This window comes from Nuphar pumila, chromosome 10 (assembly GCF_984573655.1).
Source record: "Nuphar pumila chromosome 10, dmNupPumi1.hap1.1, whole genome shotgun sequence".
Lineage (NCBI taxonomy): Eukaryota > Viridiplantae > Streptophyta > Magnoliopsida > Nymphaeales > Nymphaeaceae > Nuphar > Nuphar pumila.
In genome coordinates, this window is record NC_143258.1 from 99,827,744 (window position 1) to 99,838,476 (window position 10,733).

The 10,733-nt window shown below is 41.1% G+C and overlaps 2 protein-coding genes across 2 annotated transcripts in view; one reads left to right on the forward strand and one right to left on the reverse strand.

Annotated features, from left to right (window-relative positions):
- Positions 1-2,867, forward strand: part of LOC149827558 (serine/threonine-protein phosphatase BSL3-like) — a 41,722-nt gene extending 38,855 nt beyond the window's left edge. The window contains exons 20-22 of the mRNA XM_090019486.1: positions 1,580-1,715; positions 1,795-1,934; positions 2,030-2,867. Coding sequence (XP_089875612.1) covers positions 1,580-1,715; positions 1,795-1,934; positions 2,030-2,113 — 360 coding nt within the window. The 3' untranslated portion in view covers positions 2,114-2,867. The remainder of the gene's footprint in view (positions 1-1,579; positions 1,716-1,794; positions 1,935-2,029) is intronic.
- A 4,703-nt stretch (positions 2,868-7,570) lies between these two features.
- LOC149827559 (RNA-binding protein CP33, chloroplastic-like) lies at positions 7,571-10,436 on the reverse strand. Its single transcript, XM_090018164.1, has 3 exons — positions 9,883-10,436; positions 9,068-9,481; positions 7,571-8,102 (listed from the first exon to the last, which is right to left on the reverse strand). The coding sequence occupies exons 1-3, from the start codon at positions 10,264-10,266 to the stop codon at positions 8,010-8,012; spliced, it is 891 nt and encodes a 296-aa protein (XP_089874290.1). The 5' UTR covers positions 10,267-10,436; the 3' UTR covers positions 7,571-8,009.
- Between the last annotated feature and the right edge of the window lie 297 nt (positions 10,437-10,733).

The following is a 10,733-nucleotide window of genomic DNA, read 5'->3' on the forward strand; positions in this document are numbered from 1 at the left end:
GGCTGGACTGACTTTTTGGAGCATTGCTCTTCTTCTGAAGTATGAAATTCAGTAAAATCATTTAGTTGCCTTGCCACCAAAGAATGAATTTCAGAATTTAGCTACAAATGAATTCTTTCCTGTCTTTCTTTCACTGCAGCCTGATATGGCCCCATTTGGATCTCTGTATGCATCCCGGTTCCTTTTTGTTTGTTTTTGGGACACAACTTTGATGATTGTGAAGCTTAGTTCGGTACTTCAGTTGCAGAGGTGGATTTATTTCTCAATCAATGTTGTGGGGATATTCTTCATTTCTTTCTGAAGCTTTGGAAGTAGATTGGTTTGATTGTTATGCACTTGTATTTCATGCAATGTTGTGGAAAGCGTTGAGGCGAAGCGAGGCGCTCCACAAAAAACTGAGGCGAGGCATAAGCCTCGGGGCGTAAAGCATAGGGCTCAAATATTTTTTTTTAAAACTTAAAAAAACTAATTTTTTTTTCTAAAATTACAAATAAATAAATAAATGCTTTATTCATGAAGCAACAACCAACAAGATCCCATCCTACATTTCTTCCCATTGTTCAACTGCAAAAATGCATATAAGAAAATATATATCAACACAGGAATTTATAAAAAATCAAAGAGTCACATGGCACCCCTAAAAAAACTGAGTCAATGCTTTATCTAATCCAATGAATTGGATATGTTTAGAAAGCAGCCAAAAAAACCAACAGGGCCTCGACTTGTCTAGTAGGAGCAGCTAGTGCACGACACCTTGTGTTAGGGTGTTGTAGGTTAAAACCCAATGGTATAGTTGTATAACTGGTAAGGGTCTGACTAACCCCAGCTTGCCTTTCAAAAAAATGTAAGGAGAGAGAGAGAGAGAGAGAGAGAGAGAGAGAGAGAGAGAGAGAGAGAGAGAGAGAGAGAGAGAGAGAGAGAGAGAGAGAGAGAGGTATACATTCTTCTTTTTCTTCTTCTTCTTTGCCAGAGACACAGGGAGACCGAGAGAGTAGGGAGGGAGATTATTTCCAGAATTCTTTCTCATAAATGTGAGGCGTGCCTCGCCCTGAGCTTGCGCCTAAAGGCAAAAAGGCCCTCACCTTGAGCCGAGGCACATTTTTAACAACATTGATTTCATGAGAAATGTTGATACCAATATGCCTAATTAGAATCACAATTCAAGGTAACATCTTAAACTACAAAGAATTCTTCCATGTCATAATTAAAATTTTGTAGGTTAATGTTAATCCTCATTATCCTAACATTCATAAGGTTGCAATACTTGGAAAGGAGAAAAGCAACCACCTGTGCGCTTTTATGATGCTTTCTGGAATTGACAATGACAGAAAATATTGCACGTGAAAAAAATAAAAAATACAATAGATCAGGAAAAACCAGACACAAGTTAAAGATTACTGTATGTAATATATTTATTTGAGAAGCCATCATGCAATGCAACTTTTGTTGATTTAATGCTCCATATGAGAAATTGTTTTGCTTATCACTTGTATTTCAGATGTGTTATTCTTGGATTCTTTAATTCTTTGCAGATGTTGTCTTCTACTCAATCACTAACTTTGTAGAACACTTTCTGCAGCCTGACCGTGTGATGGAGTTTTGCAATAATAATGATCTTCAGTTGATCGTACGTGCACATGAGTGTGTGATGGATGGTTTTGAACGATTTGCGCAAGGCCATTTGATCACTCTTTTCTCCGCCACCAACTACTGTGGTATGCAGCTCATAAGCTTTTTTCCCCTTTTTCTGTGTCAATTGTCGGTGCACCTTATTTTGTTGTGTCAACGGCACAGGTACTGCAAATAATGCTGGGGCGATCTTGGTTTTGGGAAGAGACCTTGTTGTTGTCCCAAAACTCATTCATCCTTTGCCACCAGCAGTTTCATCACCGGAAACATCACCTGATCCTCATATTGAAGACACATGGATGCAGGTAGGTCTAATGCAGGTATCCTTTTCAGTGAGAATTTAAGCATGTGAGCAGGTTTGTGTAGCTTTGCTGATTATTGTATGTTTCATGAAAATCAGGAGCTTAATGCTCATAGGCCGCCGACACCAACCAGAGGCCGTCCTCAAGTTGCAAATGATCGTGGCCCTCTTGCCTGGATATAAGACCGCTCAGTTACATTTCTTGTGCAATATCTCGCTTAGCTCTCTACTTTTCCATGTTCATACTGTGGCTGCTCATGCTTTAGGAAGACACAATCAAGAGTCATCTGACAAGGACTGGAGTTATTCACGGAGAGCACCCTTGGCATGCTAGGCATTACCAAGCGGGAAGGAGTAACAATCTGCTGGGTTAGCTTGTATCTCTAAATCCATGTCTGGCTGCTGAGATTGGTGGGTGCAGGTATTTCAAGTTTATTGGGTGTTCAAGTTCCCGTGAAGGCATCTGAACTCTTCGAGCTGCCAGTGTGATGTTACATAGATGTCGCCCTCTTTGTTAGCAATGTGAAAAGGCATGTTCTGGAGGTGGATGCCGAATTTGTTGAGTTTTTGGCAGCTGAGACTCTTACATTTCCAATTGGAAAGTTTTATGGTTGTAGCTGTATTCTTTTCTCGTTTGCCTCGGCCGCCAACCCCTCTCCCCCCCAACCTCCTTGCTTCTTTTGGGTGTTTACAGGTGACTATTTATAAGATATGAAACATGTGGTAGGCTGAACATGTATCATAGTATTGCTGGATTGCAGCACGACATTGTGTATTTTTTCTGTGCTGTTGTACATTGTAACTTTTGCGTGAAGTGGAGAAGATTGCCTGTAGATCCCGGAGACCTGAACTAGATGGTTTTTTGTGAATAGTGGAGCGCTGCGCAGGTGTGTAAGCTAATTTTACTCTTTATTATTCAATACTAGACATTCCCCTCTTCTGATGCCTATGAAGTAGTTGAATCTGATGTAGGGCAAACCTTTTTAGATTACAGGTGTATTATGTATTAGATATCTTTTTCTTTTTCCCCGTAACAAAGCTGGGACAATTAAGCCCCCTCCTTTTTGCAACAGTTATTCAACCACCTATATACCAATGGGTTTCGAACTTGCGACGTCCCATCACTTGGTGGCCACTTATAGATGGAAAGTTTCGGGAGAAAATTGAAAAAAAAACAATATACATGCATATCACCATTCTATCATTTTCCAACCTACTTATCGCATGACGGATGCCAGAGAGGTTTATTGGAGAGAGGGAGAGAGAGAGTGGAGTTGGTCTAATTAATTATAATTTTGGTGTTAATAATGGTCTTTTTATAATTATTGATGCATGACAACGGGTCATGATCATCATGATGGGGGAAGTTCAAAGTGATGGTGCAGGTGATGAAAAAGGGTTATTTTAATAGCCATTAAAAAATGTGATGGAGCTTTTATTATTGGTGATGTTTGGTTACTAATAATGAATCTAATGATGATGGACACGCAATTATTGCTTGATTTAATTGATACTAGAGAAATCTATACCAACGGGGCCTCTGCTTGTCTGGTAAGATCTGCTAGTTGTTGGGACATTGCAAGTTCAAATCCCAATGGTATCATTATTTAACTGGTAGGGGTCTGCCAAACCCCAGCTTGCCTTTCAAAAAACAAAAGTAATTCACGATGGCAAGTGATTAAAAATATTTAAATATTTTAAAATAAAATAAGAAGTTTTATTATCGGGCAGATAAATGAAAAATTATTGTATTTATTAGTATCACTAGAAAAAACCCACACATGTTAGAAAACCGGTTATACAAAAGCCGATCCTCACAAAAGGCCTTGTATATCATATTTTCGGGGTCAGATTTACAAACAAAAAACACACTGCATATGAGTGATTGGTAGGTGTGCACTAGCTAATGTGCTCAATCTAACCCTATTAATATGTTCAGCTAGTTTATTTTGCTAGCTTGGATAATGGTTTTTTTTTTTTTAGTTGCAAAATTTTGATATATGGTGGGTCGTTAGCTTTTGAGCCTCTTAAAGATGCTCCTTGCACAACATGATCACATGAACTAAACCTGTCCTTTGTAAGAAAGGGTTTTATGGGAATGAAGTCATGGTTGAAACCTGCTGACTAAGAGGAAGATTTTTTTTTGGAAAATGATCTTGTATCTATATAAGAATGTGCAATGTATCTATAGAAGATTGCCTAATTATGAGTCTCTGAGGGTTCATTAGTACACTCCAATATGCAATGTTTTTTAATATTTGATGACATTACATTGTTACTTTTTCTTTTCCCAGTTTTAGATGCGCGGATTTTCTTGATGCATCATATTAAAATAGAAGTTTGGAATCATAAAATAGGAATCACTACAAAATAAAAGGAAGGAGCTCTGTGTCTTGCTACATTGGGAAACTCTCATACGGAGCGATAAACTCCTTGATTCTTCTAAAGTAGGGGAAGCTTTGAGAAATTGGCTTTCAAAATATGAGAAACTTGATTCCTTTTAGGGACTGTTTGGGATCGGTAGCTGGGATGGGCGTTTATGAAGTTTATGCATTTGAGGAAGTGGCAGCTGCTTTGCCAGCTACTGCCAAATCCATCCTTAGTGCAAATACAAAGGAGAAAGGGCCTCACTTCCCATCCCAAATGCATAAACGCCCATCCTAGCGCTGAGATTCCAAATGAGACCATCATGGGTGTTTGACCAAGATTTTTCCTCGGAAACACCAAATGCATAAACGTCCATCCCAACATCGAGATTCCAAACTGGCCCTTAGTAGGAAAACCGATTCCTCCCCGTTTCTGAAATTTATTCTCTTTCACTTAGGGTTTTCCTCTTGCTTCTTGTCGCTTCTCACTAGCTTTCTCCTAACTTTCTATGTTTTTCATATTGAAAAATAATATTTTTTTATAACAAGTTTACATTTTGGGTTTATATGATTTTATACTTGTGTTCATGCCAATTTTTATTTGCTTTTGCATGTGCTTCATATTGCTTTATATGTGTTTCATTTTCATTTTTCATTCGCTTGAATAATTGCTTTGCAATCCTATCTTGCTTCCTATTTCATACTACTTTTTTAACTCACTTTTTTGCTTTTGCTTCACACATCACTTCTCATGTCCATTTCTTTTCCGGGTAACTATGGTTAAAACATTCACATATTTTAAACTGGTGCCATCGATAGGTATCCTAAATCGAGCCATGGATCATCATGCTCATTGGTGAAAGTTAAACACGAGGTCACACCATGAGCAACCATATTGCACAAAGTACGTGGTGCCACCAACGGTGACTCCACTTGTCTCGTAGGAGCAGCTAGTGCACGCCTCCTTGTATTGGGTTTGTTTGTGATCGAGCCTTCGAAATGGGGCATGTGCAATATGAAGTTCTACTGAGTGAAAAATACATAGTGTAGAAACATGCGATATGTGTTGACTTGATCGATGACGTACGGTGGTAGCATGACACACGATAGGCAACGATATCGTCATTGGTGCGACGATATGTGGTGGCACAAACGTAAAACATTGTTTGGTTAAGCGGTGTCAAAAGATCAAAGGATATTTTCTTTGGAGATTTGGTCAAGGACCTCTCGACATGGATGAGTTTCTCATGCGTAGCATTTGGATGCCTGTGAGTGCATGCGAGTTAGAGCTAATTTTCATAGGGATCATCTTAGGTGGTTTCAACCGAGTATAGTGACTCGAGACTAGACGAGTGAATGCCTATGAGCTGATGAATGAGTTTGGGTGATGCTCTTCGCTATGACATACAATCATCAACTGATCTTTAGATTAGGGGTCACAAGGCCTTGTCCCTTTTTTGACGAGGTTATGCTTGGGCATGCCCATGGAGTTGCGATACACTCCACGGCTGGCAAGAAATCCGTGCGCTTGCTAGGCAATATGAGCTGACTATGCATATAAGTGGCATGAACCAGATAGAATACACATTTGGAGAAGCGCTTGATCAGCTTTTGTTAGGCAACTGTGCACGAGGTGGTGCGTAGGGCCAATGAAATAATTCAACACATGAAAAAGTGTAGGTACACAACCTTTGGCTGTTAGGCTGGTAAGACTAGGTAGTCTGGCGTATCGCGGGTTTACGAAAAATTCTATGCCTGTGACAAATGGATATCAAAGCAAAAAGATTCATAAAGACCTTATTGTTCGTTCAGTACGACACTGAAGATGGCAATGATGATTTGTCCTGTTTATGAGAGTTTGCACAACTGAAGTGTGGTTGACCGAACGTGAAAGCAAATTGTTGATAAGGTGGTATGAGTCATCTTGTCGATGATAAGTAGAAGTGTAAGGTTGTTGTTTAGTTGGTTAAGAGAATGTGGATAAACCAAAGATTCTTACCAGTTGTGCATTAGACTCGCAGATGGAACGTGACGTTTGCCTTGTGCATGCAGAGAATGTACGTTGAATTCGATTGAATGTATTTGCACCTTTAAGATGAAAGACTCAATTAAAATTTATTCGTGGATTGTGTGTGAAAAAAAAATCGTTATTCGTGGCTCATCTATTTGGTTCATACGAGAACGTGTTGGCTGGCTTCAGATGAGAATTGCAACATGTTGACTCTGGATGTGAGTTGCAGTGTTGAGCCGTGAGTTGCCTCTTGTATTAACGGGTGACCGTGAAGATGCTTTGAATGACCACTCTGAGATGATATGCAAGTAAGTGGCTCTCACTTAAGACTAGGGCCATTAAAATACCACAAGTTGATGCTTTAAGAAAGTTGATACCACAAGGTTGCTCTCCGAGAGAACCATTGAAACCATGCAAATCTGCATTAATGTATGCAAATTGTTCTCTGGGTGCCATGGTTTATTTGGCTTTGAATTTGATCCTTTGATCAGCATGTATTTTCGGATTGTATGCTATTCATCTTTTTAAAATTCATTTATACCTAATCATGTGATGATTTTGTAGGATTTGAACGTCGTATCTAGTTGTTCAATAGATTGATCAGACTTGTTAAGCTATAATTCCATTGTCACGGCTGTTCATCTTTTTCGTTGTTTTGATTTGTTTCGAGTTCGGTCATTGAGGTGCGTTTTAAGAACATTTCTTTGCTTAATTTGCTGCTACGATAACATATATTATTTGGTTTAATTTGCTACTTATTTTCTTGTACATATGGAGTTAGTGGCAATTACCGAAACAGACAAAAATTGCAAAACACCCCCTTTTAATTGAATCACAAAAGACATAATAATCTAAGTGTATTAGTTCAATGAATCTTGTGTCTTTTGGTTGGATTGTTGAAAATAATATATTGTTCACAACAATTACAATGGGAGATGCGCAGTTAAATTCATCACTTAATTCTTTAAAACATACATCTGATGACAACATTTTATTAGTGCATATTCTATCTTGTTTGCAATATTTTAGGAAAAATTTTCCACACACAAACAAACAAGCTCGTAGTTTTCCAGCCTGTTTTTTCTCAAACAAGTGATTTTTTCTTTTGAAAAACTTATCATATCAAAACTTCTCGTAGGATTTTTTTTCTTCCTATGAGATCTTTTCTTGCTTCCAAACGTGCCCTAAGAAAGTGTTGTGACTGTGATTTACAATCACAGGGTCTTGAGAAAATCCAAGAATCACAGGGCATTAGGGCTTCTACCAACAACTTTCCATCATTTTAGCTAGGAACCTCCACATAACAAACAATGCGCGAGGGCTATAGCTATACCAGACAATACTTTGTTCACCACCTTTGGCATTGCATGCAGAGACCACAGATGGGCGCCCTGTTTCCCACAACACTTCATGCTGGCACTTTATAAGAGGAGCAGCAGCGACTCCTTTCTGATACAATCGTTTCCCTTATCATAAGTGGCAGGAAGCAACTCTAGGAACTCTTGCACCCTCCCCTGCTTCGAAAGCTTTACGCTTACCAACTAGACTCAGACTAGGCCACTCTTCTCAGTCGAACCTTCACAAAACGAATTTTAGCACAAATCTCTTCGGGTGACAAGTGCCTATTGGGCTTGCTGAATTTCCTAAGAGATTCACATAGAGATTAAGTGCTTCTGCTTGTTTCAGTTGCTCTATTGCTGCATCACTGAACATCATCGGGACCATCTACATCAGGTGAGCCTTGTGGGATCCTCTCAATGGCCAAATTCAGGCGAAGAGGTCTTCCCTCCAGCTCCTGCACATCACGGAAAATAACAACCAAGTTATGGCAGTGTGTATCTTCCATCTACTCCAAATAGAGCAAGCAGAATTCAATGTTGTGGATGCCTATTAGGCAACCAAAAAACAGATCGTAACAGGATAGAGGAGAAGAGAGAACTGCATAAACGAATGGATGGAAGGAAACACATGAGGAATGCTAATTGCAATTAAATACCATGCTCCCAAAGAAAGAAAGCAGATGAAGCTCTCTTGTTCTCGAATCAAAATGGCACTGCTTTGTTATTCTTGGAGTTTTTTAAAGATTAAATTCGAAACCAGTGAAGTCCTATACTGAACCAATTAAGGCTCTGTTCAAGAGCCTTGCATTCCGATGGAAACACCATTTTCATGTGTTGCCAAATATGGTTTTGCCAAAATGTTGTGTTGAGCGTTGAAGATGGAGTTGCCAAAAACATCATTGGTGATTTTTGTTTTTTTTTAAGACGAAGGAAAACGTTTCCTCACCAAGAACCAGTTCACTTAATGGATCCGCCTCCCTGCAAAGTAAAACTCCTCCGGGTTGAGGACACGATCAGCTAGTCTTACCTGCCCCCAACCATGATAAAACAACGGCAGCCCTCATGCACCAGCGAGATTCTATCCTGGGCCTTCAGGTTGACAGAGGACCCTCTGATCACATGGGTAACCACCGCAGTGGTCTCTTGTGAATGGTGTCGAAACGTGGTGTTGGAGCTTCAACTCCACTCACAATGTAGTGTTTTGGCAACACCACTGCTCTGAAGCAGCAGAAAGAATGAGAACACTAGGGGAAACCGCGACACACCTCATTCAAGGCTCCCAAACATAGCCTAAATCTCAAAGAAAAGAAAGAAAAACTTTGAACAGGATGAAGCTCTCTTGCTCTCGAATCGAAAATTTAAACGCAAGCAGAGAATTAAGATGCATGCACTTATTATTTTAGGATTTTGGCTAAATTACCGCGCTGTTCATGGCGGCCAAAGCCGACTCCGCGTCCTCCGGCGACTCGAAGGACACGAACCCGAATCCCCTGGACCTGCCCGAGTCCCTCTCGTAGAACACCTTGGCACCCACAAAGCCCGGCTGCGCCTCAAACGCGGCTGTCAAATCCTCAGAGGTGAGCGTCCACACTAGATTCCCGGCGTAGATCTTGTAAGGCGTGTCCACAAACGCCCGGTTGCTTCTTCGGATCCTGGGTCCCATGACCGCCCTCTCTCCTCCTCTGGGGACCTCCGGGAAGTTCACCTTCATCGTCCTGCCACCCACTTGAGACCCATTCAACATCCTGATGGCCTGCGTCGCTTCCTCCATGCTCCCCATCGTCACGAAGCCGAAACCCCTGCTCCTTCTCTCCACCGTCCTGTCGCAGACCACCTGAAAGAGTAGAACCAAGCAGAAGAAGGGTAAGGCTTCCGGAACAGATGGAGTGTCAGGATCAAATACTTTACAAAGTACTCAGGCCACACAAAACACCGAAAATCGCTGCGGGTACAGCGGTTTTCTGTGTTTTGTGTTCCACACAGAAAATCACTGCCCGCATAGGGATTTTCTATGTTTATGTACAAAGTTTTTTTGTGTTTTACATAGAAAATCAATGCCCAGGTAGCGATTTTCGGTGTTTGTGTTTTACACAGAAAATCGCGCTGCACTGTTAGCCATTTTCAATGTTTTGTGTAGTTTGAGTACTTTGTAAAGCACTTGACCTAACTAGGCCTCAGTCGCTGCAGAGTGAGTGCTCGTTTCATGAGAGAAGTAAAATGTTTTCTTAACGTCACCTCTGTCGACACTACGATTCCGGCTTCCTGAAACAACTCGGATAGTTGGGAGGAGGTGATGGAGTAGGGGAGGTTCCCCACGTACAACCTTCCTCTTTCAGCCACACTACCAGCTGCAGCAGCAGCAGAAGGAAAGGTCTCGATTTCTTCCTCATATGTATCCTCCTCGCCTTGTTCGATCTCTGGAGTTATAGCAGAGGCGAGGGAAGCGGACAGGACAACGGTTGATGGAACAAGGAGAGACCTCAGACATGGTGGTGATGAAAGGGGTGAGGAGGTTAGGGAATAGTGGGCGACCCTCCTCGTTTTCGAGCTGTAAATGGCGAGGCGAGGTGAAGATTTACGGAACAACAGATTCACGGCTTGGAGGCCAACGGCTGCCATTTCGACGAATGGATTGATGCTCAATCTCTTGCTATGCTCCTCAAGGGATGAGGAATTGAGGATGAGACTTTCACTTTCCTTCTTTTTCCCCCTTCTCCTTTTGGTACGATGACCACTTCTCTTCCCCGCGCTCTGGCTTCTGAAGACGATAAGGAGGGAACGCAGGAAGCGGGCCCGCCGCCCACCTATCATGTAGCCGTAAATCTCTCTCACTCTCTCTCCGCCACGAGAGAACAGAAAAACCAACTTATGGTCGCTACTTCGATAGTGCAAAACCGTGGCATACCTCACCTCTAAAGAGATGTTACTCGTGAGTTTCGAACTGGTGACATGATATACAGTCTAACTTGTTGTCATTCACAAATTTACCCCTACTACCATATGAGAACAGCAGCTCTTGTGGGCTCTATTTGTTGGGACTTTATTAGCATGAAAAATATGGTTACATTTTATTAAAAAAAAAAGTA